This window comes from Mus caroli, chromosome 2 (genome assembly GCF_900094665.2).
Source record: "Mus caroli chromosome 2, CAROLI_EIJ_v1.1, whole genome shotgun sequence".
In the NCBI taxonomy this organism is placed as follows: domain Eukaryota; kingdom Metazoa; phylum Chordata; class Mammalia; order Rodentia; family Muridae; genus Mus; species Mus caroli.
Window position 1 is genome coordinate 27,652,377 of NC_034571.1, and position 25,083 is coordinate 27,677,459.

Sequence of the window (25,083 nt, forward strand, 5' to 3'; positions counted from 1 at the left end):
GCTCAGCTCTCCCAGGTTCTCTTCCATGTTCATTTGCCTATTCCTTGTCTTGCAGAAGCTCTGCAGAGGCCAGTGGCGTCTGACTTTGAGCCCCAGGGTCTCAGCGAAGCAGCTCGATGGAACTCCAAGGAAAACCTTCTTGCTGGGCCCAGTGAAAATGACCCCAACCTTTTTGTGGCACTCTATGATTTTGTGGCCAGTGGAGATAACACTCTCAGCATCACTAAAGGTAAAGGAGAGATGGCAAGCAAGGGGGGGAGGGGTAGCTCTGAGTGGCCTGTCCTTTGCTCCCTTTATAATTTGAGAGCAGAAATGCCTGCAGAGCATAGCACCCACCCTTGGGGGGCTCCAGGGCTACACGTTTCCCCATGTTCCTACAGAAGACACCTGAACCCCAGGCTGGAAACATGGGGGTTTTCTACTGTTTTTAATTCCCCAAGCAAAAGCATTTTTCCCTAAAACATTTCCTTGCAATAGGAACAAAACTCTTGAGTAAATTTGTATGAGCTTAGATGCCGAGGCACAGTTGTCCCCTGTGTACTCCTGAGCGACACATGTGATGGAGAAAGGTTAGACAGAAGAAAGCCAGTGACCACTGATATGTCTGTTTACTCTTTTTTCTAAGGTGAAAAGCTCCGGGTCTTGGGTTATAATCACAACGGGGAATGGTGTGAAGCCCAAACAAAAAATGGCCAAGGATGGGTCCCAAGCAACTACATCACCCCCGTCAACAGCCTGGAGAAACATTCCTGGTATCATGGCCCTGTATCTCGAAATGCTGCTGAGTATCTGCTGAGCAGCGGAATCAACGGCAGCTTCTTAGTGCGGGAGAGTGAGAGTAGCCCTGGCCAGAGATCCATCTCGCTGCGGTATGAAGGGAGGGTGTACCACTACAGGATCAACACTGCCTCTGATGGCAAGGTGGGTGACACCCTGACTGGGACCTGCAGCGGAACTGATGGGCTGTGGGAAGCACAGAGGGAACAGAGATGGTAGCCCAGGACGGTGAGTTCTGGCAGCAAGGCTAGATCAGGATGCCTCCAGCAGGGTGCCGTGGCTCATACCTGTTATCCCAGCAGGAGGCCTAGACAGAAGGATCAGGAATTCAAAGCTATCCTTGGCTACATAGTAAGTTCAAAGGCAGCCTGGGCTAGGTGAATACCCTGTTTCAGACAAAACAGATGATCTTAGGAATCCTCCAGGTAAACAGCAGGACTTTCCATTAGTTTCACAAATATATAAGCCAGTGGGGACCATTCTTATTTAAGTGACCACAGCATCTGAACTGTGGTTGCGGGCAGGGGGGGAGGGGTGTGTGATCTGGCTCCATGTATGGCACTCACCTAGCATGACCCTGTTCTCACTGCAGAACTGCAGATATTGTGGATGCATTCTATATACACACACAGGTTTTGTTTGCTTTTGAGAAAGTATCTTGCTATGTAATGCTGTTTGCCTGGAACTCACTATGTAGTCCAGGCTGGCCTTAAACTTGTGGCAACACTCCTGCCTCTGCCTCCTGAGTGCTGGGATTTCAAGTGTGCACTGCCACACACAGCTTTGCTTCTTACTTATATGTAACGTATGTGCATGATTTCAAGTGACAAAAACCAAGTATAGTGAAAACTACTTCTGTCTCCTAGCTCAGTCTGCCCACTGCTGCCAGCTCCTTTCAGACTTACCCAGCATATCATTTTATGAAGCAGAGGCACAAGTGACGCCTGCACACTGATGCACCTGGCCATCCCCCATCTGACAGGGTGTTTTGGAGGATTTCACAGTGGCACATGTGGACCTGCCTCTGTCAGTGTCCTGTGGTGGCTTACACCTGTAAGCCCAATACTTGGGACAGTGAGGCAGGGAGATTGCTGAGTTTGAATACAGCCCACATAGTGAGCCACAGTGTAAAGATAGCAACAAAACCGAAACAAGTCTATGATCTGTTACATTTGTTTCTCTGTGCTGGTATAAGCATGGACAGTATAATGGCTGAATTAAGTAAAGGTTACAAGCCCTTTAAAAACCACCCTCACAGGGTTATAGCATCTCACCAGACCATACACCATCTTTGTTACACTACTGGATTCATGCCTGTGTGTCATTCTTGCTCCACTTATTAAATTTGCTTTTCTCCTGCTTAGAGAAGTCTGTGCACCCACTTTCAGGTGTATGGAGCCTGTGGGTCTCCTACTTGTTTGATTCTAGGGTGAGACTTCGGATAGCTAGCTGCAGCCCTGCCTACAGTCTGTGTCTGGGAGACTGGCACCCTTGTGATCTTTTCAGCATTTTCCCGGCGGCTCACACATTCATTTGTACCATAGGAGCATCTATATAGTCCTCCTTGAACTTGCTCTTCAGGCCAAGCTGGCCTGCCCCTGCCTCCAGAGCACAGGGACTAAAGTCATGTGCCACCGTGCCCATCCATATGCCTCTCTGATTTCTTTGGTCTTGAGTATTCACATTCTCCTGCCTGTCTCTGGGACAGTATAGTGTAGCACTGTGGTTTCAGTGCAGAATCAGTCTGTTACTGGTACATTTTAATTCCTTTTCTCAGCACTAATCAGATGCCTCACCAAAAGCAACTTACAGAAGGGAAGGTTTGTGTATTTGGCTAGTCCTGCTGGGGCTGGCCTCTTCGTAGGTGCTGCTGCTTGCTCATAGCCCAGAGGATGAAGAAGCAGAAAACAGGGAATACACTGGCTTTCTTTATCTCACTCCAGTACATCAGCCCATGGGACGTGCAGCCCGCATTACTGGGCATGGTCTTCCCCACCCAATCCATGCTGGAGAACCCATCACAGAAGCACCCAAGCTGTGCTTCATCAGAAAAGTGCCCTAGGTGTTTCCTAATTCAGACGGTCTAGCCACGCAACTTGCAGTTAGAGCCACTGCCCCAGCTGTGTTGGGTAAAGCTAGATGTTTACGATGGGGAGTGGACTCTGGGGTGGTGGCCCTTTGAAAGAGCCCTCAGGCTACAAAGTGCCTTTTCCCCTGGAGCGGACAGCTTGCTCCCATCTGCTTTCTTTTTAACATAGCCAGGCTGTTTTAGGATGATCACTGAGGTCCACACTGAGCAAACATTGCTGTCTTGTTCCCAGAATCCTTTAGTCACCAGTCTCAGAACAGTGCAACCAGGTGGATATAAGAGGCAGCTCTGTAGCTTGTGCTTAGGCTAAGTACTGCTCAGAGTGGGGAAGTGTTGAGATCCCTCTGTCTAAAGGCTGGTATGTGTCTCAGTGTGGAGAGGCCTCTCCCATGACCAGCTGCTCATCGAACAGCTTGCTCTCTACCCTTCCTGGACAAGGTTCTATCAACTGTCCAAGCATTCAGAGCTTTTGGAGACTTCTCAGCCCTTGATGAGGCTTCTATCTATAGAGAGTATATACAAGGAAGCTGTATTGGGTGGAATCATGTCCCTAGAGTGGGAGATATGCGTCAGGATTTGGGAGGTGCCACAGCTGTGGGTGGGATAGTGGGGCTCAATACTGAAGAATGCTCCCCACATAGCTTTGCTTCGATGCAATCCTCTGATTACTTAAGAGAACATTTAAGAATGGTAGGAGGCACAGACTGGGACTGATAATGCTTATATTTTGTTTCAAAATCAGCCAATCCTCAACCAACAAGTGGGTACAGAAGATCCTTCTGAAGGCCCAAAGGATCTCTGTTCTGTCATCATGACTCCCGTTTCCCTCTTGAGGTGCTCTGTGCTTTTCCGAGGCAGTTTTGGGCAGGGCTTCCTCCTGGGTGACTCTGCCTCTCTTGCCTTTCATTCTTACTCCTGCAGCCACAGCCGTGTATCCCCTGCTCCCAAGAGCCTCAAAGCCTTTTCTTTCCTTGAAGTTTCCACAGAGTTCATTGTTCTCATGGTCAGAAGCAATAAGCTGGAATTAACCGAAATGGAGCCCAGGCAGGAAGAGTTGGCCCCAGGGCCTCTAGGTTAACTGGGCTTTGCCTCCCTGGGAGGGAACGGTGAGTTCTTAAGCACAGATGGCATGTGCCCATGGCGTGGCACCAAGGAGAGTCAGTATGGGAGTTTCTTCATGAACAGGAAGAGGCAGAGCCCTGGATGGGCATGCTGTATGCTTGTGGAGCAAGCATAGCACAGAACAAGCCCCTTAGAGTACTAGCTTCCCCTGCTTCTCAGAACACACCATGAAATCCCCTTGCTCATCCTGATTATCACTGAAGTTCTACTCAAAAAACTAGAGCAGGCAGAAGGCAGCCGCCAGAGTAGATGTGTGACTCTAGGAACATGGCCGGGATGGAGCCACAGTGTACCTGAGGGCAGCCGGCTGTAATATTTAATGATGCCATGTAAATTTTAGGTTGGAGAATGAGCTCAGTTATAGCTCTCTGGGGAGTGGCAGAGAAGGGGAGCTGTCCCCCGAAACTGTACAGAGTACACTGTGATCAGCACTGAGGGGAGGGCTGTGGGCAACATTGTGTGGGTCTCAAGTTTATGGTGGGGCCACCTCGCGCCCCTTCCTTCCCCAGATCATGTCCTAGTCTAACTTACTGTGGCTCCAGAGCGGTTCATACAGCCTCTCTAGGTGCTCTGAGGTGAGAGGGGCTTCTTCAGCCTGGAGGCTTCTGTGCTCAGAGGCAGCTTCTCACACAGAGACCACAGTTGTCACACAAGGGTGAGGAACATGTGTAGGCAAAGCTTGGTTGTCCTGGACTTTTATTTTAGTAGAATTATAGATTCAAATTTGGCTTGCCTGAGTGTAAAAAAATGGACAAGCAGACAAGGGACAAGCAGAGAAGGGAGCTTGCTACCCCCTTGTGATTATCGCCTTTGTAAGCCATAGAAAATAATTGTGTCTGTATTTGATTGCCACAGTGAAATAACCTGAAGCAGCTAATTCACAGAAACAGTTTTATTTAGCTCTTGGTGGGGAAAGCTGAAAATTGAAGCAGCGTGGTACAGGCCCTTGGCCCAGGAGCAGTAGATTAGTGGAGTAGTCAGTCAGCTGATGAGGACAGGAACAGGCTTCTCATTGGAGAGGGACGGAAGGGCCGGGCTGACCCCTTTGTAACCCCCTCTTGTACTCTGGAGCAGGAGAACTCTGGGCTCCCAGGAAGGCCTTAACCGCCTCATGAGACCACACCATTTAAAGCTTCCCCACCACACCACATGCTGCCTGGAGGCCATGCGTGCAGACCGTCAGCCAGTGGTGCCAGCATAACTTACAGCCTATGTATGTCTTGGCCTTCCTCCTGCCTCCCTCTGTGCTATCCAGATGTCACCTTTGTAGTCACAGTCTGCCCTGTCTTACCAAGTATCAGCACTCACAGAGTCCAGCACCCCTACAGCCCCCACTGTGAATTTGCTGCTGGGGCAAGTCAGGTGCTTAGTGCTCGCTGTGCCTGGAGCCCAGCTGTCTGTGTAGATGTGCATGGAGCATTTCTTTCCCATAGCGCAGCAGCAGCAGCAGCAGCAGCAGCAGCAGCAGCAGCAGCAGCAGCAGCAGCAGCAGGGAACAAAGGTGGCTGCACTCCCACGGAATGCTTTCTGCTACTGCTGCCCCAGTGCTGTAGCTCAGAGAAGCCTGAAAGTACTCCTACCTCAGTCTTCCTGTGTCCCATCTTGGAAAAGGCTATGCTGGCTCCTGGCCTGCAAGGTGTTGACAGAAACGTGGCTGGGTATGGAGCCACACTGTCCTCCATCCTGGTGGTGGCCTCATACTGGACACAGGGAAAACACTTAATTGGAGGGTAGGGACTAGAAAGATGTCTCTACAGGGTTAAGATTAAGAGCACTGGCTACTGCTCTTCCAGAGACTCCCAGTTCTAATCCCAGCACCCACATGGTGGCTCACAACCACTCTCTGTAACTCTAGTTACTTATCCTGGCCTCCAAGAGCACCAGGCATGCGCATGGTGCACATGCATGCATGTGATTACCATACTCATAAAACAAAAATCATTTAAAAAATTAATTAAAAGTAATAAATTGGAGATTAAGGAGGGGAATGCTGGGTGGGGTTTAGCAGAGGCAGGTGTCTATGCCCTGGGGCTTTTGAGCATCTGTGTCGGTAAGTTCTACCCCTGCTAGAAGAAGCTGCTACAGGTGACTCTAAAACAGTGTGTAGAGCCTTTCTTTCCCCCTGGGGTTTAGCTCTGTGAATGAAGACTGTTCCCTTTTCTTCCTCAGCTGTACGTCTCCTCGGAGAGCCGCTTCAACACTCTGGCTGAGTTAGTTCACCATCACTCCACGGTGGCTGATGGCCTCATCACCACACTCCACTACCCAGCTCCCAAGCGCAACAAGCCCACCATCTACGGTGTGTCCCCCAACTACGACAAGTGGGAAATGGAGCGCACTGACATCACCATGAAGCACAAGTTGGGTGGAGGCCAGTACGGGGAGGTGTACGAGGGCGTTTGGAAGAAGTACAGCCTCACTGTGGCCGTGAAGACCTTGAAGGTGGGCCTGGTCAAAGGGTGAGGGGATGTGTCTGCTGTGGCTCGGCAGCGCCTCAGGCCTCCTCGGCATTGCCTCTGTGTGAGGCTGAGCGTCTTCCATCTGTGGCTTTGCAGATGGTGAGCACTGCCCAGTGCTGAGGCTCGGGAAAGGCTAGTTACTAGAGGACACTGGTTCTGTAGCTGTGCTCTTTCAAAGCCTTCCTTCTGTTCTTGTTGGGTGACATGGAGGCTGCATCCTTGTGGGAGTTGAGAGAAAGAAGCACAGAGGCTGGACTGGAGGAGAATCCTGAGCCGTGAGTCCCATGTGGACATCTGTGGGCTGATAGGAAAGGCAGGTGTGTGGCGTCCTGGCGTGCTTTGGTTCTCTCACATGCAAACAGAAGCAAGTCCTGCTTGTCACTAGGCTGTGGCCTTCCTTGAATCACAGGACCACACACCTCTCCACTGTTGACCTGTGTGTCGTGTTTGCAGGTGGCTCATGTTCCTCCTTGAATATACATGATCGGAGCTTGTCCCTGTGATGAGAGTGCCCCCTAGTGTTGCACTACATTGCTTGCTTGCGCGTGTCTTGGATGGACTCTGATGATAACCTGTGAATGGCTGCTCTCCACTGACTGTGTACTTGTGTCTCAGCTCAGCCATCCAATACATCTGACAGCCCCGGCTCTGCCAATAAGAGACAGGAAAATAGAGGCTGGGACTTTTAATTGCCATAATAACTGTTTAGAGCAAGGCTGCATTACAGAATGAAAAGCAGCTTCCAGTCATCATATTGAGCATTTTACTTCCTTTGGCAGAGCAGCGCTGGGGGAGGAGAGTGGCAGGGCGGGTGGATTGCCTGGGGGACTCTTGGGCATTCTCTAAATTCAGCTTTTTAAAATGTCATAATATGAGTTCTTCACATTTGTTTGCCAAACGGGCTGAGTCCTGGGTACCCACATCGGACAGACATGGACAAAACCCCGATGATGGCAGCGCAGGGGGTCAGGGTGGTGCCAGGCTCTCCTGTCCGGGGAGGAGGCAGTGTTGACTGCACTGGATAGAACGGTGTGCTGGATAGAACGGGCAGTGCTGCAGCTGTGCATAGCAGGAAGTACTCCAGAGGAGGATCTGTTCTGGTGTTTTCTCTGAAGAGAACTTCCTTAGTGTATTCACCATGGTTGGTAAAGAGCACTAGGGTCTGTTGGGTGGGTACGTAGGTAATCCTGCATGGCACCTGACCAGAACAGGGCAGTGCACTCACTCTGGAGGTGTTAACACACACACATGCAGCTTGCTAAATAAACTGCCCCCATACGGCCTAGCCCTGCAGGAGTGAGGCTCTGCCGTCTGCTATCCATTTCTCAGTGAGAGGCGTAAAGGATTTTGGCTCTTGACCTCCTTGGCAGAGTTGAGAACCACACAACTTACAGAAATGGCCAGTTGCTGAGTTAGTATAGCCCAGTGCTCTGAGTGTGCGATGTACAGGTCCATACAGCAGCTCCTTCGCTCGTGGTGCTGAGAGATGTGTGAGCACTAAGGCATTGGCACTAAAGCTGTGGGAGCTAGAGCCCTGAACCAGGACTCAAACCCAGGCACCCAGCTCTTCACCATCTCCCCCCTTTACAGTCTTACTCCTCAGACCCCATGAAAATAAACATGCGCCTCAGTTCTGCCCCTTAGGAAAACCTTCCTCCACATCCTGTGTGTCAGTGTTCTCAGCCTTCCTAATGCTGCAGTCCTCAACACAGTTCCTCACATACAGTTACTTCATTGCTACTTCAAAGCTGTCATTTTGCTATTGTTATAAAGTGTAAATATCTGATATGCAGGATATTTGATATGTGACTTCAAAGGGATTGCAACCCACAGGTTGAGAAAGACTGCGTTGTGGACTCCCCTTGCTGTAAAACTCCTCTCAAGAGAGTCCTGCTGGCCTTCAACAACCTCCCAGAGCATTGCTTTCTCCCATCCTTAGCCAGCAGGGGGCACAAGGCCTGCTTGTGTAAGGCACTCGCTTCACAGTGCCCGTGAGAAGACAGTATTCATTAGAAAACCTTCCAAAAGAGCCATGTGCTTGTTCCATCCCTATGGCCAGAGGTAACAGCCACTGCAATTGGAGTGTGTCCCCAATGCCTGCTGGCCAGTCACTGAAAACAAGTCTAAAGGCTGAGGATGTGGCCTGGCTCACAGTACTTGTCTAGTATGCACAGAGCCTTGGATTTGATCACTAGCATGGTCTACAGCTGGAATCTCATCTCTTGGAGGGTGGAGGCAGGGGGAGCAGGAGTTTGAGATCGATCATCACGTGAGCCCTTGCCTCTAAAAAGGAAAGACAGAAGAAAAGAAAGATTCACAGAAGAGTGGGGTGAGGGTTGTAGGTCATTAAGTTGCCAGGGTCTCACACAGCAGCAAAGCCAGGTCAGCATAACTGACAAGCCGTCCTCTTAGCCTCCCTATAGCACTGACTCAAAGTTCCTGCTGTCTCCCACAAGGATGGAGCCATGCAGGCCCCATGAAGCGAGCAGTTGAGCCTTCTTTTCCCGACAAGCATAAGCACAAGGACTAAGGAGAGAAAGGAAAATCCTCCCAGCGTTTCTTCCACCTGAGCCTTCATAGTTCTGTTTGTGTAAAAGGAAATGTCTTCAGAAGGATGCCATGAATTAAAAAATAAGCAGAGGGACCTCACAGATTGGAACGAGGAGTTTGTTTGTTTTTGGTTTGTTTTGGTTTGGTTTGTTTGTTTGTTTGGGTTGTTTGTTTGGTTTTTCGAGACAGGGTTTCTCTGTGTAGCCCTGGCTGTCTTGGAATTCACTTTGTAGATCAGGCTGGCCTCGAACTCAGAAATCCGCCTCCTGAGTGCTGGGATTAAAGGCATGCGCCGTCATGCCCAGCTGTTTTTGTTTTTTAAAGATTTGTTTGTATATTATGAGTGCTCTTACCTGCATGACAGAAGAGGCCATTAGATCCCATTACAGATGGCTGTGAGCCACCATGTGGCTGCAGAGAATTGAACTCAGCACCTCTGGAGGAGCAGTCAGTACTCTTAACCGCTAAGCCATCTCTCCAGCTCCCTGGTCTTTTAGTTTGTCTTTTAAATTTCGATATTTAAAAACATTAGGTTACAGTTTAAATGATTAATTGAATCATGTGTAATTCCAGCAGGGGGAGACAAACTCACACTGTTTTTTCTGAAAGGAAAAAGACCCCACAATTGCCCCATAGGTGATGTGTGTGTGTGTGTGTGTGTGTGTGTGTGTGTGTGTGTGTGTGTGTGATGGAGACAGATATGCAGATAGACAGGAAGGAATGATTGCACAGGGTGTGAGTCCATGTGTGAGAGGCCGTGGGGATCTGTAGTCAAAGCAGGAAGGTGCTTTTAAATAATTCTGCCTTGAGGTCATTGGTCTTCTGGATCAGGGTATGTGGTCCACAACAGCTGACATTTCTGATGATGAGCCTGTGAGGTTTACTATGGTGCACTGCTATAGAACAGAAAGGTTTAAATGTTCGTCTCACTGGAGAGCAGCTGTGTCAAAACCAGTTGTATTGTGCAGCATTGACTCCTGGCTCTGGCAGGTATCCATGGTGTGTCACCGGGTACTTCAGAGTGCTGCACACCAGAGCCAGACCGGCTTTTGGGAGACTGAGGTACAGAAGAGACTTGAAGAGCCCAGCAGCCAGTGGTGGGCGGCATGGGATGAATGTCCTCTGCACAGCTGGGCAGCAACATCCCGCATGCTGTAGTACATGAGAGCAGCCCATGCTGTTAAAGAACAGTAGACAGCATCTCTAGTCATCACGCTGGCTCTGGTCATGATTTGCTTCTCATTGCGGCTGACCAAAGCGGAAAAGCACCAAGAACAAAAGCACACTTAGCATGAGGTCTGATGAGGCTGTCTGCCCAGGGAAGCTGATTTTCATGAAACCTCTTCGGTACCACACAGGCAGACTCCCTGCAGACACCACATGTGGCCTACTGTCCTTGCCTCCAGAGCCTTGTTATTGCAGCTAGGGAGACCCTGCCACTCACTGTTGCTGCTTCCTGCTTGTGGGAGTTGATTCAAAGCAACAGTGGCTTAGGTTTAAGGAGGCCGAGGAGTACAGACCACAGCCCTTCAGACTCAGCCTGGAAAGGGCCCATCTCTGGCCCTGTGTTGTGTGACCTACACAGATGGTTCTCTGAGTCCTCAGAGAGCTGCTGGTAAGACTGATTTAGAATCTGGGTGATTGACCCCCTAGTCAGTGATGATTGCTTCATTAGGTGCTCATGACAGTGCATAACTAAGTAGTTCAGGGTCTGTCTGACAGTGTGAGGCACTCTGGAAAGTGGATCTCTCAAGCCAGCTGCATTTCAGATTCTTCACACTGTTTCCTCTTTTAATGTTAAGGGTGTTGGGTCGGGAAGCAAACAGTACTTGTAGAAATAGTTCTAAGACCCCGCAGAAGGCCCAGGCAGCAATGCCAGGCCACTCTGACCTATGGCCCGTTGACGACTGGGCCAGACAGGATACCTGACAGGAACATCTGAAAGGAGAAAAGATCCAACTTGGCTCATGGTGTCAAAGCTTTCAGTCTACCACTGCAGAAAGCATGGCAGAGCGGCTGGTCTGTGGTGGCAGGAGTGTGTGGCACAGTTGTTCCCATGATTGTAGCCCAGTAAGAGAAGAGCTGCTCAAGAACCAGAGACTGGGTCTGACCTTTCGAGACCTGCCTATAATGAGAACTCCTCCCAAGCAAGCCCTAGCTCCTGAGGGTTCCACAGCCTCCCACAATTGCTCCATCAACTTGGGGGCAGCTGTTTACAACATGAGCCCTGGGTGAGACTTTGCCCCACAGGAGTCTTCACATCACCAGGACAAGACTCCTTGAGCCTCTCAAGGGCAGTGTATCCAGTGCTCATCAGAGGCAGTGGCCTAGACTGAGTGGAGGTTGCCACTGCTATCTGCCTTAGCCCTTGAAGCTGTCTTCCCTCTTAGGCACTTCCTTGCTAAATAAATCTCATGCATCTGAACTTACCTTCTGCAGGAGGACACCATGGAGGTGGAGGAATTCCTGAAGGAAGCCGCGGTGATGAAGGAGATCAAACACCCTAACCTGGTGCAGCTGCTAGGTAACCAAGCACGGACTCAGAAGAGGAGCCGCCACTGCTGCTCTGCAGGGCTCTGCTCCAAATGTCTGGCTGAGTGGGCACCCCTTCCTGATAAAGGAGAACTGAGTGTTTCGGGGCGTGTGGGGAGGTCAGACAATGCCTTGTCTGCTCAGTTCTCCCCTTCCACCTTCATGTGGGTCCTGGGGTCAGGCCTGCGTGGCAAGTGCTTTTATTCACTGAGCCCTCCTACCAGGCCAGGACCCCTTTCTTTAGTGCCAGACTTTCCTAGGGCTCCTTCCCTTGAGCCACATGCTGAAGCCTCTGTCTCTGTTGTCAGGGGTGTGTACCCGGGAACCACCGTTCTACATAATCACTGAGTTTATGACCTATGGGAACCTGCTGGACTACCTGCGGGAGTGTAACCGGCAGGAGGTGAGCGCCGTGGTGCTGCTTTACATGGCCACACAGATCTCATCAGCCATGGAGTACTTGGAGAAGAAGAACTTCATCCACAGGTAGGGCTGGGTAAAGCAGAGGAACCCAGCTGTGCGGTCTTAGGGCTCAGCCCCAGCCTTGGTCCTGGCAGACACAAGTGCCTGACGTCAGCCTGCTTGCGGGACTAAATGCTTCAAGGCCTGGGCCAGTGGAGCAGCTAATCCCTGGGGAAAGAAGTGTTTCATTTCTGAGCCATTTCGGATTTAGTTGAATATTAAATGAAATTCGTAAAAGACCTTCTTCCTGATAGCCTTGGTTCCCTCTGAAACCGAGCATTCCTGAGGCCAGCACTCACTCGGTAAAGCCTCTCTCTGCCTGGGCTTAGCTTCATTGTGTGGCTTTTCCTCCTTTTCTTTGTGTTTCCTTGCCTACCAGCTGTCACCGGGTTTAGGGATGTTTCCATGGCTGGAGAATTATATACATGCAAGCCGGTTACTGTTTTTAAAACCCAGAGTGTTTTGACCTTCAAGTGTGCCACAATTATCTGGGTTTGCATGCTTTGCTGGTGGAAGTGGCTTCCTAGCAGAGTGACAACCTGTGCAGGAGGGAGCCTGATGGGCTTGGCCCAACTCCGTCATGCAAGATGTTCTCCACGCCACTGTGGTGACCTTTCCTACCCAATTAACTCAAGTGTGAAACCTCGACATGAGATTTCATAGCCAGGAATAAGTAGCGTGTGTGAAACGCTGGCAGCCCCTCGGAAGACAGATCTTTTTCCGCTCCACGAGAGCCCAAGCCAGATGCTCCCGTCGCTCAGCAAAGTGTAGCCTCTGATGCTGCAAATTGAGATTTCCTGACTTGTGGCTCGCCTTGCATGGCCAGCTCCGTTCCCCCTCCATTCACATACTAAAATGCCTTACCAAAATCCTATGAGGCACAACTCTTGTGTGTTCAATTTCTCTCTCATTGCTGGTGATCAAGCTGTATCATGCAGCCGTTGCCCTGAGCTGCCTCATACTCTCATTCCTTGGTTCCCAGTTACCTCAGGACTTCATGGTTAACAGCCATGAACCAAAGATTAGACCCTTCCTCCCGTGAAGATTCAGGAGGTGACTATATTCGAGAGTTTCTCAAACACTTGAGTCAACATCAGGAAGCAAGAAGAAAGTAGGGATATCACATACAGCTGCCCAATGCCCAAGGCACACCCTGTTACTGTTGTCATTTTATGGGTGAGGTAATTAACACACTCCAGGTCATGGGGCAGGACCTGCCCCCACTGCCACCCTGTCTGCTCATGGTGTTGCTGCTGTCGCCCGACTGGTATTTACTGAGGGACTGTTGCTCCACAGCAGGGTATTTGAAAGCTTCTGGGGACTACACTTGGTCTTCTTTTGTCAGCGTCATACCTGTCAATAGTAGGGGAGCTGCACAGCTAGGGAGTCAGCCAGGAGCACCCACAGATGACCCTTTTTCTTCCTCAGAGACCTTGCTGCCCGGAACTGCCTGGTAGGGGAAAACCACTTGGTGAAGGTGGCTGATTTTGGCCTGAGCAGGTTGATGACAGGGGACACCTACACGGCCCATGCTGGAGCCAAATTCCCCATCAAGTGGACCGCGCCTGAGAGCCTGGCTTACAACAAGTTCTCCATCAAGTCGGACGTGTGGGGTAAGGTCCGGGTCCTGGGAAGTCCTGGCCAGGGGCTTCCCCTTCTGCTTCGCAGGCTCTTTACTGCTATACCTCCGTCTCTCCACCACTAAGCCCTCTTTCTGGTTCATTTCTGGCTTAGTTTAAACTCCTGCTTCCTCCTTTCTTTTTTTAAAGATTTATTCATTTATTTTATGTATGTGAGTACATTATACTGTGCAGATGGCTGTGAGCCTTTTTTTTTTTTTTTTTCCTTTGAATTTTTCTTTTTTTTTTTTTTTTTTTTTTTTTTTTTTTTTGCTTTTCGAGACAGGGTTTCTCTATGTAGCCCTGGCTGTCCTGGCGCTCACTTTGTAGGCCAGGCTGGCCTCGAACTCAGAAATCCGCCTGCCTCTGCCTCCCAAGTGCTGTGAGCCTTCATGTGGTTGTTGGGAATTGGATTTTAGGATCTCTGCTTGCTCCAGTCAGCCCCACTGCTCCAGTCAACTCTGCTCGCTCAGTCCCTGCTCACTCTGGGCCAAAGATTTATTTATTATTATACATAAGTACACTGTAGTTGTCTTCAGACACACCAGAAGAGGGCGTCAGATCTCATTACAGGTGGTTGTGAGCCACCGTGTGGTTGCTGGGATTTCAAATCAGGTGCTGGGATTAAAGGTGTGCACCACAATGTCCATCTTTAAGAACTTCTCATGCCAAGGGTGACCAAAGAAGGTGGAGTTGAGTAGTGAGCCCTGTGCCCCGCCTACTCCCTTGCCTCTTGTTATTTGAAAGCAAATCCCAGATATATTATTTTGTACATACACATTTCAGTATTTGCTTCACCTGGGAACCAGATGTGGCTCCCTCACTACATTGATGTGTTCTGTATTTCCCTGCTGTTCATTTATTGATAAACTCTATCACCGTTCCTTTAGACTTTCCAGAATCTAGACTTTGTTCATTATGTCTCTGTCCTGTGATCTGTTTTGTGCCTCTTGCTTCAGTCTTCTTGGAAGCTGCCCAGTCAGACCTGGGTAGCTCCTGACACTTGAGCTGACTTTTCTTTCATTAAGTACATTAGCAGAGGCGGATGCTTTTAGGTTGGTTGATCCATAATGCTTGATTTTTCTCCCTCTAGTACAGTGGTTGTCAACCTCTAGGCCATGACCCCTTTGGCAACCTTCCATCTCCAAAAATATTTACATTATAATCCATAACAGCAAAATTACAGTTATGAAATAGCAATGAAAATAATTTTATGCTTAGGGTCACCACAACATTAGGAAGGTTGAGAAATCGCTACACTAGAGGGCTTTGGTATAGCAGCTGCTGGTGACGGTGGTGGTTCACTAGCAGCTCTCTGTCATGTGATCAGTCTCCGCCTTCTTTCTTCCATATTCAGTTAGCCATGGAGTATAAATCTGTGTACACCAGGCAGTGGTGGCGGACGTCTTTAATCCCAGCACTTGGGAGGCAGAGGCAGGCGGATTTCTGAGTTCGAGGCCAGCCTGGTATACAGAGTGAGTTCCAGGACAGCCAGGGCTACACAGAGAAACCCTGTCTCGGAAAACAAAAAAAAAAAAAAAAGAATGCCAAGACTGTGAGAGTTCACAAGATTTTTACAAACTGTTTAGAGCTGGAAGGGACTTTGGATATAATCTCATCCACCTAGAAACAGCCCATGGCCTGACAGGCATGTTGCTACACAGTCACAGAGCTAGGATCAGAACATGGCAGCTGACTTACAGCCCTGAGAGACCCTGCACCCCAGGAGGCTCACCCTGTCCCTCACCCTTACACGCTGTAGTGTGCATGAGTAGATAGCTTTGCTTTGTCCTATCTTTCCTGGGCTATTGTCATGGAGAGCCTGGTACATGTCATTGCTGGGACTGCTCTACAGGTCTCTTGGCTGCACGGGGTGGAGAGTACCTCCTGTATATCCTGTGTGTGCGTGTGTGTGTGTGTGTGTGAGAGAGAGAGAGAGAGGGGAGAGAGAGAGAGAATGTGTGTGTGCGTGTGTGTGAGTGTGTGTGCTGTGTGTGTGCACATGTCTGTGTGTGAGAAAGTGCCTGTATTTGCATGTGTGTGTGCGTGTGTGAGAGAGTGTGTATGTGCATGCGTGTGTGTTACGTGTGTTTGGGTGTTTTGGGGTGTGTGTGTGTGTGTGTGTGATATGTTTGTTTGTGTGTGAGCATGCCCTGGCACACGCAGGACTGTCAGAGGACGACTTCTCTCCTTCCACCTTTATGCTGTGTTCCAGGATTGAAAGGTCATTAGGTTTGTGCAATATACCACCTCACTTGCCAATGTCTCTCTCACACACCCTGATGTCTTCCTCTCCCCTCTTTCTTTCAGCATTTGGAGTACTGCTCTGGGAGATTGCTACCTATGGCATGTCACCTTACCCGGGAATTGACCTGTCTCAGGTTTATGAGCTGCTGGAAAAAGACTACCGAATGGAGCGCCCTGAAGGCTGCCCGGAGAAGGTCTACGAGCTCATGCGAGCATGTGAGCCTCCCCAGCCCATTCAGAACGCCATTGCAGTGGGCCCTCGGCACTCTGCCCCCGTGTTTCCAAGCCGTTTATTCATGGAGTCTGGCTTTTGGGTGTTTTTCAGTGCATTTATTTACAGATACAATACTTACAAGTTGTTTTTGTTTGCCTTTGGGAGAGATATTTTTGGTTTGTTTTTGGTTTGGATCAGGGACTTGAACTATGTAGCCCTGGCTACATAGTGACTCTTCTGCTTGAACCTCACAAGCTCTGGGATTACAGGTATGAGCCACCATGCCCAGGTCGTTTTAATTTTTTAATCATAAAAAGGGTTAGATAGATGCCAAACCTGGGCATTATTAATAGATACAGATTCCTATGTCCTGCCTCCAAATACCTGGCTATAAATTGCTCCGGGTGATAGAACTCTGGTGTTTACATCATGTGATTGTATGTGTGCATCCGTGTGGTGTATGTGTGTGCACATAGTCGTATCACCTGTGTTCATATGATCATTCCCTCATCATTTTCTTCTTAGTGTATTAGAGACACTCTCCTGTCCATGTGTTTAGACCCTGCTCGCCTGCTCGCCCTGCTCACCACCTTTCATCAGTGCTGCTGGCGAGCACTTCAGTTCATGGTTTGAGACATCCACTTATGCTTTACACATTTGTTTGCTTTAATTACATTAATTAATTAATTCATTCATTCATTCATGGGGGCATGCATTCCACAGCATACAGTTTTCAGGAGCTAGTTCTCTTTTTCCATGTGGATCCCAGTAATCAAGCTTAGCATCAATCTTGGCAGAGCATACCTACCGTCTTTTTGGCCCTGTGTTTGCTACTGTATATAATAAGGCAAAGAGGCGCACTTACCCTTGTTGCTGCATGCAGCACTGATTTGTTTGTTTGTTTGTTTTGTTTTGTTGGGGTTTTTTTGGTTTTTTGGTTTTTCAAGACAGGGTTTCTCTGTGTAGCTGACTGTTCTGGAACTCACTCTGTAGACCAGGCTGGCCTCGAACTCAGAAATCCGCCTGCCTCTGCCTCCCGAGTGCTGGAATTAAAGGTGTGCGCCACCACTCCCGGCTAGCACTGATATTTTTAAAAGCTGGGCTGTTGGTTCAGAGGTTCTATGCTATGGATAAAATTATCACTTAACAGATGGTTGTTGCAGTTTACACTCCAGCAGAAATGACAACAGACCCGTGAAGCGCCTGTCAGCCATGTCCTTACTGACATGCCGAAGCATTGGTCCTTGTCATCTTTCTTAAGTTTTTGTTTTATGTGTATGGTTTTGCCTGCATGTATGTCTGTACATCATATGTGTGTCTGGTGATGATGGAGGCCAGAAGAAGGCATTGTGTCCCCAGGAACTGGTGTTACAGATGGTTGTGAATCCCATGAGTGCTAGGAACTGAACCTGGGTCCTGTGCAAGAGCAACAAAAGAAGCAAGAGAGATTCACATCTGTGCTAATGCGGACGGTAGACTCTGATAACATCCGTGAGGATGGTGACAGAGACAGGCTGTTGCCTTGTTAACTCCCTGTCTATCAGTGCTGTTTGGAGAAACGTTTATAGATGCAATTTTTATTGTCAGTGTCTCTAGAGTCTTGCGATCCATATTTCTGCCTGTATATAATGTCCTCTTAAATCCTTAGTGTCTGTCATAGGACACAGGAGCATTTGCTGTTTTAGCTTGTCACGGCATCAGCTGTCAGCAGGCTTGGAATGCCTCTTTCATGTGCTGGTGCTTGGGAATGGCTAGTCTGGTTTGTTAGCAATGCTTTCCAGCTGCTCTGACATGGGTCTTCTCCATCCAGGTTGGCAGTGGAACCCCTCCGACCGGCCCTCCTTTGCTGAAATCCACCAAGCCTTTGAAACCATGTTCCAGGAATCCAGTATCTCAGATGGTAATGTACCTCCTAAGGGTGGCAGTGGGTTAAGAGGTTGGGCTGAGCTAGACCAGCCTTCACTTCAGTCCTGGATAGGGTGCCCAGGCCAGGAGCCAAACAGCTGCTCAGAGGCTCTGGTGGGTGCTCTGAGTCAGGTGCAGTCACACAGCACATGTTCTAGAACATGCTAAGAGCTGCTCCTGCAGCCTTGTGTTCCTTTTCTCTAGCTTCATAGAGCTTGAGAACCCCAGGAACTGGAGAGCTAGCATGGTGGCTGAGAGGACTTGGGGTCAGTTCCCTTACCCAAATGATGGTAGCTCACGACACCCAGTCACAGAGGATCCAGTACCACCTTCTGGCCTCTGCACCCAGGTGGTACACAGATACACATGCAGGCAAAACACCATTCACATACAAAAAATAACTTAAAATATATAAATTAGGGGAAAAAGCAAAGAAAAAAGAATCCCTTTCAGTATGGCACCTTTGCTGATGACTGCTGGGTTGTGTCTGTGTGATCCTTAGAGGTGGAGAAGGAGCTGGGGAAACGAGGCACGAGAGGAGCTGCTGGGAGTATGCTGCAGGCCCCAGAGCTGCCCACCAAGACCAGAACCTGCAGGAGAGCAGCTGAGCAGAAAGATGCGCCTGACACCCCTGAGCTGCTCCACACGAAGGGCCTGGGAGAAAGCGGTACGTCTGTCCTTCCCACGCCCAAGCCAGGCAGGTGAACAGAAGCTGTCAGTGCAGCTGGCATGGAAGGGCATTAGTCCCTCCTCAGCAGTCCAGCCCAGGGAGGAAGATGCGCTCCTGCCCAGGGGAGCCTTTCAGCAATTGCTTAGACAAGCTGAAAGCTGAGACACCTGCCAAAAAAGCACCCCCATCTTTGCATGTGTTCTTCACAGCCCTGTGGGCGTCTTCCGGGGCAGTCACAGCACTAAACAACATGGAACCATCAGAGCAGCCCGGGCTCAGTCAGCACTGGTTTCCTGTGGTCTCTGGAAAGGCTGTCTTCTCCAACTGTTTCCCAGGCTCCACTAGGGCAGTGGGACTGAGTCAGGAGGTGCCTAGAGATGCACAGGGATAGTATGAGTGGCCCTGTGTCTGCAGTTTCCTGCATGCCAGTTGTGCACTGGTAAGCACTGGTACCAGGAAAACAGCATCCTCCTCTCCTGCAGACCCACTAAAGTCAGTTGGCCAGGGGAAGGGGTGCTGATACCTGAACTCAAAAAGGGCCCCAGGGCTCCCATCATGGGCTGATGGGCAGTGGCCTGGTTGAATGGGACCAGGCAAGACAAAGTATGATTCTGATAGGCGTTCATAAGAGGCATTTACTCAGCAGAAATCACAGTTCTGGTTTTTTAAAACAGTTGTGATTCTAAACCTATACTTATACTGATTAGAAGCTGACTGGTCAACCCCACAGAACACGTAAGAGTACTCTAGGGACTGTCTTAGCCAGGGTCACTATTGCTGCAATAACTAAAGTCACCGTGACTAAAGAAAGGAGGAGAGCGTCTCCTTAGCGTATGCTTCCACATTGCAGAAGCATCAAAGAAGTCAGGACAGGAGCTGGAGCAGGGCAGGGACCTGGAGGCAGGAGCTGCTGCAGAGGTCATGAAGGAGTGCTGCTTACTGACGTGTTACCCCATGGCTTACTCGGCCTGCTTTCTTATAGAACCTGTGACCACCTTCCCAGGGATGGCCCCAGTCACAACAGGCTGGGCGCACCCCATCAGACACTGGTTAAAACGATGCTCCACAGGTTCGTCCACAGCCTGGTCCCATGGAGGCTCTTACAGTCTCTTCTCAGATGACTGTAGCTGTGTCATAAAGCTATCCAGTGCACACAGGTGCCAAAGGAGATTGTTTGGAAGGTTTGAGTGTGAACTGAGGGTGTGGCTCAGTGGGAATCGCTTGCCGGGCAGTTGTTGGTCACATGTGCTAACACATATCTGTAACTCCGGGTCCTCCTTAGAGACAGAGGAAGTGGTGGCAGGAGAATCCTCAGAAATTTAGGGGCCAGCTAGCATGACATACACAGCAGTGAACAACAGAGACGCTACCTCAGACAAGCTTGGAAGGAAGGAAGGACTGGGGTTGTCCTCTGACCTCTCCGTGTATGCTGCTGCACAGGCACACGTGTGTGTGGCCTTAAAGTTTACATAAACAAGTAAGTCCAAGTTGTAGAGCCATGGATCATCTCCCTCCCTGTGGAGGCCGCACACAAGCTGTCCCATCCTCCTGTCGGCTCTCATGCTGTGGGGAAGAGGCTGCCGCAGGAGTGTGGGCTAGGAAAGGCCGGTGATGAGCAAGTGTGTGCCTGTCTTCTCTCGGTATCATTACTGACACTCAGTAGTCATCTCCTGGTAAGCCAGAGTGCCCTTATATCTGTGACCCTCAGAGTCTCTCCGCCTTCTTCAGTAGGACTGCAGTGGGAAGAGATCCTCTGCTCGCCTCGTTCTGATGCTCATCTCTGCTAGTCTTAGGACAGATGTACAGTCTACCTCGGTCCTAGAGGCTGAGGGAAGGAAGTCTCATAGAATTGGCTGCAGCGCCAGACAGCACAAAGGCTTTTGTTTGTTTTGTTTTTCAAGACAAGGTCTCTCTGTGTAGCCCTGGCCGTCCTGGAACTCACTCTGTAGACCGGGCTGGCCCTGAACTCAGAGATTTGCTTGCCTCTGCCTCCCGAGTGCTGGGATGTAGCCACCTTTGCCCAGCTGTCACTCATACTTTAAGAGCATCCGCGTGAAGTTTTGTAAAGGTCATCTTTCTCTGTCACAACAGCTGATTGTCATATCCTGTGGGACAGCTGACATCTTCCCTCAGCAGGTCTGGCCCTTGGCCTTGTCATTCTGCTGACATCGGAGGGACTCCACAACCTTAATAGGTTTCAGAATGAGGAAGGCAGGGTTGTTCCAGCCCTTGCCCCTCTGGGCCCAGGGAGAGACTTGATAGTGACAGGCTCCGACCTGACACTGGCTGTAGGGAATGCCAGTTTTGTCTTCTGCCCTCCAGTGGCACTGAGCTCCATGCTGCCTGTGCCACGAAGGCTGAGGGTGCAGAAGCCCATGGGGAGCCTCCCCACAGAGGCCCAGCCAGCCGAGGGCAGTGTTTGCTGGGCGCTGTTGCTCATTCTTCCCTCTGTTTCAGATGCACTGGACAGTGAGCCTGCTATATCGCCACTGCTTCCTCGGAAAGAGCGTGGGCCCCCAGATGGCAGCCTAAATGAAGACGAGCGCCTTCTCCCCAAAGACAAAAAGACCAACCTGTTCAGCGCTTTGATCAAGAAGAAGAAGAAAATGGCGCCGACACCCCCTAAGCGCAGCAGTTCCTTCCGAGAGATGGATGGCCAGCCAGAACGCAGAGGGGCTAGTGAGGATGACAGCAGGGAACTCTGCAATGGACCACCAGCTCTCACCTCAGATGCAGCAGAGCCTACCAAGTCCCCAAAGGCCAGTAATGGGGCTGGCGTCCCTAATGGAGCCTTCCGGGAGCCGGGCAACTCAGGCTTCCGTTCTCCCCACATGTGGAAAAAGTCCAGCACACTGACCGGGAGCCGCCTGGCTGCTGCCGAAGAGGAGAGCGGCATGAGCTCCAGTAAGCGCTTCCTGCGTTCTTGCTCAGCCTCCTGCATGCCCCATGGGGCAAGAGACACAGAGTGGCGGTCGGTTACACTGCCTCGAGACCTGCCGTCTGCTGGCAAGCAGTTTGACTCATCCACTTTTGGAGGGCACAAAAGTGAAAAGCCAGCTCTGCCTCGGAAACGGACCAGTGAGAGCAGGTCCGAGCAGGTGGCCAAAAGCACAGCGATGCCCCCTCCCCGGCTGGTGAAGAAGACCGAGGAGGCCGCTGAAGAAGGCTTCAAAGACATGGAATCCAGCCCTGGCTCCAGCCCTCCCAGCTTGACTCCCAAACTCCTCCGCAGGCAGGTCACTGCCTCTCCTTCCTCTGGCCTCTCTCACAAGGAAGAGGCCACCAAGGGCAGTGCCTCAGGCACGGGGACTCCAGCCACTGCAGAGCCAGCACCCCCCAGCAACAAAGTGGGCCTCAGCAAGGCCTCCTCTGAGGAGATGCGCGTAAGGAGGCACAAGCACAGCTCGGAGTCCCCAGGAAGAGACAAGGGGCGACTGGCTAAGCTCAAGCCTGCCCCGCCGCCTCCTCCTGCCTGCACAGGAAAAGCAGGCAAGCCCGCACAGAGCCCCAGCCAAGAGGCCGGGGAGGCAGGGGGAGCCACAAAGACAAAATGCACGAGTCTGGCTGTGGATGCTGTGAACACTGACCCCACCAAGGCCGGTCCACCTGGAGAAGGACTGAGAAAGCCTGTGCCCCCATCTGTGCCAAAGCCCCAGTCGACTGCTAAGCCTCCAGGGACCCCCACCAGCCCGGTCTCCACCCCCTCCACAGCACTAGCTCCTTCACCCCTGGCTGGGGACCAGCAGCCATCATCTGCTGCCTTCATCCCCCTCATATCAACCCGTGTGTCTCTTAGGAAGACCCGCCAGCCGCCAGAGCGCATTGCCAGTGGCACCATTACCAAGGGTGTGGTTCTGGACAGTACTGAGGCCCTGTGCCTTGCCATCTCCCGGAACTCAGAGCAGATGGCCAGCCACAGTGCTGTACTGGAGGCTGGCAAGAACCTGTACACTTTCTGTGTGAGCTATGTGGACTCTATCCAGCAGATGAGGAACAAATTTGCCTTCCGTGAGGCTATCAACAAGCTAGAGAGCAACCTCCGAGAGCTGCAGATCTGCCCTGCCACAGCCTCCAGTGGGCCAGCTGCCACCCAAGACTTCAGCAAGCTGCTTAGCTCTGTGAAGGAGATCAGCGACATTGTCCGGAGGTAGCAGCAACCAGTGTATGTCAGCAAGAGATGTTGCAGTCCACAGGGCTCTTGTGCCTATAAAGATGGGGACAGGGAGCTGGGGAGCTGGCATCTTTCCCCAGGAGCTTTACAGAGTGACAAGCAGAGCCTGAGGGAGTCCTGGATGGAGCCTGGTGGAGTCGGCCCTTCCTCCTGTGCTGTGCACCAGCTGCCCTGCACCTTTCCTGTCCAGCCCAGGCGTCAGCCACCTCTCCTCACTGCCTGTGGATGGGTCTCCTGCTCTGAAGACTACATCTGGCCTGCCTGGCCACCAGGCTTCTCACTCCCCGGTGCCTCAGACCCAGCTCCCAGGTCAGCCTGGAATGCTCTTCCCTGTCCTTGCAGGAGAATGACCTCCTCTGATGGACCTTCTTGTCACCAAGGCATGGGAGCCCCTGTGCTTGCTGTCCCTGCACCTTCAGTACTTACAAACTGTCCCCGAGAGCCTGTGCTCACTGTGTTTTCATTGGAAGGAAGCTGTCGCTCTAAGGGTCATGAGGTGCTAAAGCCAGGGGCCCAGATGGGTGGGCACTGGAAACAGGAGCTGGGCAGTGTGGTCTGTCACCTGCTCTCAATATCTTCAGCAGTGTGCCCGGCAGATCCTGGACAGCAAGCTTGAGTTTTATGGGTGGCAGTCACTGGCTGGCTTGGCACATAGCCAAGCCAACCCTAGGCCTCCAAGGGCTCCCCAGAATCTGAATTTCTGAGTAGTCTTCATCCCCTCTCCTGCTCTAAGGTCAGGTCCATCCTCTCTGGTCCTTACCTTGATGACAAGGATCCAGCCTTCTGGTGTTTTTGAGCATTTCAAAGGTCTGCATAGAAAGGAACAGCCACTAGGTACAAGCAGGCAGGAATCTGGGCTCTCCTGAGCCCTGACTGCTTCTCAGAACTGCTGCTTAACCACTGAGAACAGTGCTCAGCCCAGAGCTCCTGAGAGGCACGCACATCACGCTGGGGTTGGGTGTCCCTTGCAGACTCAGCCAGGGCATGTCTTCCTCCTAAGGCAGCCAGGACCAGAGCTGAGCACAGGCACAGGTGTGGGCGACTCCTTGACTAACCCAGAGCAGCCAGCCTAGGCCTCATACCAGGCTGACCCAGAACAGGGCGCATGCCTAGGCCTTGTACCAAGCTGGAAGACATCTCCACACTCCCTGCTTCTCCACTGCAGGTGTGCTGTGCTGGCCCCAGGCCCACACTGATCACCTAGATGCAGGGCTGGTAGAGATGATTTCCTCTGGTCCTCGTAGCACCTCACCTCTTTACCTCCAAAGGCTGCTCTGCAGCCCAAGGGAGGCCGTGCCACACTGCCAGTGACCTTGAATAGCCAGACACCACCATCCCCTGACACTGTGCTCACAAGGCCCCTGCTCTGTTGCTGCCGTGGCTGCCACTATATTTTGTATTACACTTTGATATTACACTCTTTTTTAAAATAGACTTGCGCTCTTATAAATGACATGTAAATAGTTCACCACTGTGCCCCCTCTGGCACACCAACAGCATTCCCCTTTTTTCTCAGTCCAGTACATTTTGTTTCTGTATATGACTTTTTTGAATCCAAATCTCTCTGTAGTATTTTTTAAATAAATGTTTACAGAACTATTGACAGACTGCTTGGTCTGTGATTCATCCCTGCAAGCCCTCATGTCCCAGCCCGTGTGTCCTGAGCATATAGTTGCCAGCTGCCCAGCTCTTGGCAGCCTCACAGCAGATGGTAGTGTCCTGTGTCAGGCCGGGAATAGGAGCGGCTAAGCACCTGAGATTCTTGCTGGCGGAGTGAGTCCCTCCCCGGCATGCCTCTGCCTTCAGCCGCTCAGTGCTCTCTCTCATGTGGCCTCGGGTGCCAGCTGTTAGGCTTTAGTGGACAGTGAACAAGCCCCTCGGCAGGCTCTGTGGACTATGCTTCGGTCACAGGAGCTCAGGCAAGGATGCCAGGGCCACAGGCTGGGGTGACCTGCCACCCCCAACAACTCGACACACAGAAGCTCTGCCTCCCCTGGCTGTCGTATGTCACGCATGTTGAAGTGGGTCGGAGTTGTCCAGTGAATCTAGACACTGACCCTCCTGCAGGTCTTCTGTAGCCAATAGGGTCATCCTTGAGTGGCTGTCTAACAGGAGCAGCAGGAGGTTCCAGGAACAGCCGCCACAGCTACCACTTGTGCTTCTGTGTGTGACATGGGCCTAAGAGGACTCCCAGTGGCCTCAAGCAAGTGTTGTTTGCCTGTTTTCTCTATTTCTTGTAAGGCCACAGGGGTGAGATCTGTCACTT

General features: G+C 51.0%; 1 protein-coding gene and 1 pseudogene across 4 annotated transcripts in view; both read left to right on the forward strand.

Annotated features, from left to right (window-relative positions):
- Positions 1-24,422, forward strand: part of Abl1 (ABL proto-oncogene 1, non-receptor tyrosine kinase) — a 112,328-nt gene extending 87,906 nt beyond the window's left edge. For 2 of the 3 annotated variants that reach the window (XM_021155766.1, XM_021155767.2), the window contains exons 2-11: positions 56-229; positions 626-921; positions 6,158-6,430; positions 11,437-11,521; positions 11,838-12,015; positions 13,420-13,604; positions 15,921-16,073; positions 17,882-17,971; positions 18,479-18,643; positions 21,104-24,418. In XM_021155766.1, coding sequence (XP_021011425.1) covers positions 56-229; positions 626-921; positions 6,158-6,430; positions 11,437-11,521; positions 11,838-12,015; positions 13,420-13,604; positions 15,921-16,073; positions 17,882-17,971; positions 18,479-18,643; positions 21,104-22,797 — 3,293 coding nt within the window. In that variant the 3' untranslated portion in view covers positions 22,798-24,418. Of the gene's footprint in view, positions 1-55; positions 230-625; positions 922-6,157; positions 6,431-11,436; positions 11,522-11,837; positions 12,016-13,419; positions 13,605-15,920; positions 16,074-17,881; positions 17,972-18,478; positions 18,644-21,103 lie in introns of all 3 variants that reach the window. The other variant, XM_021155765.2, reaches the window with a different exon arrangement.
- On the forward strand, positions 22,914-24,418 carry LOC110289527 (annotated as a pseudogene). The gene has a single exon (XR_002377353.2). The product of XR_002377353.2 is annotated as an uncharacterized LOC110289527 (transcript).
- Positions 24,423-25,083: the final 661 nt, after the last annotated feature.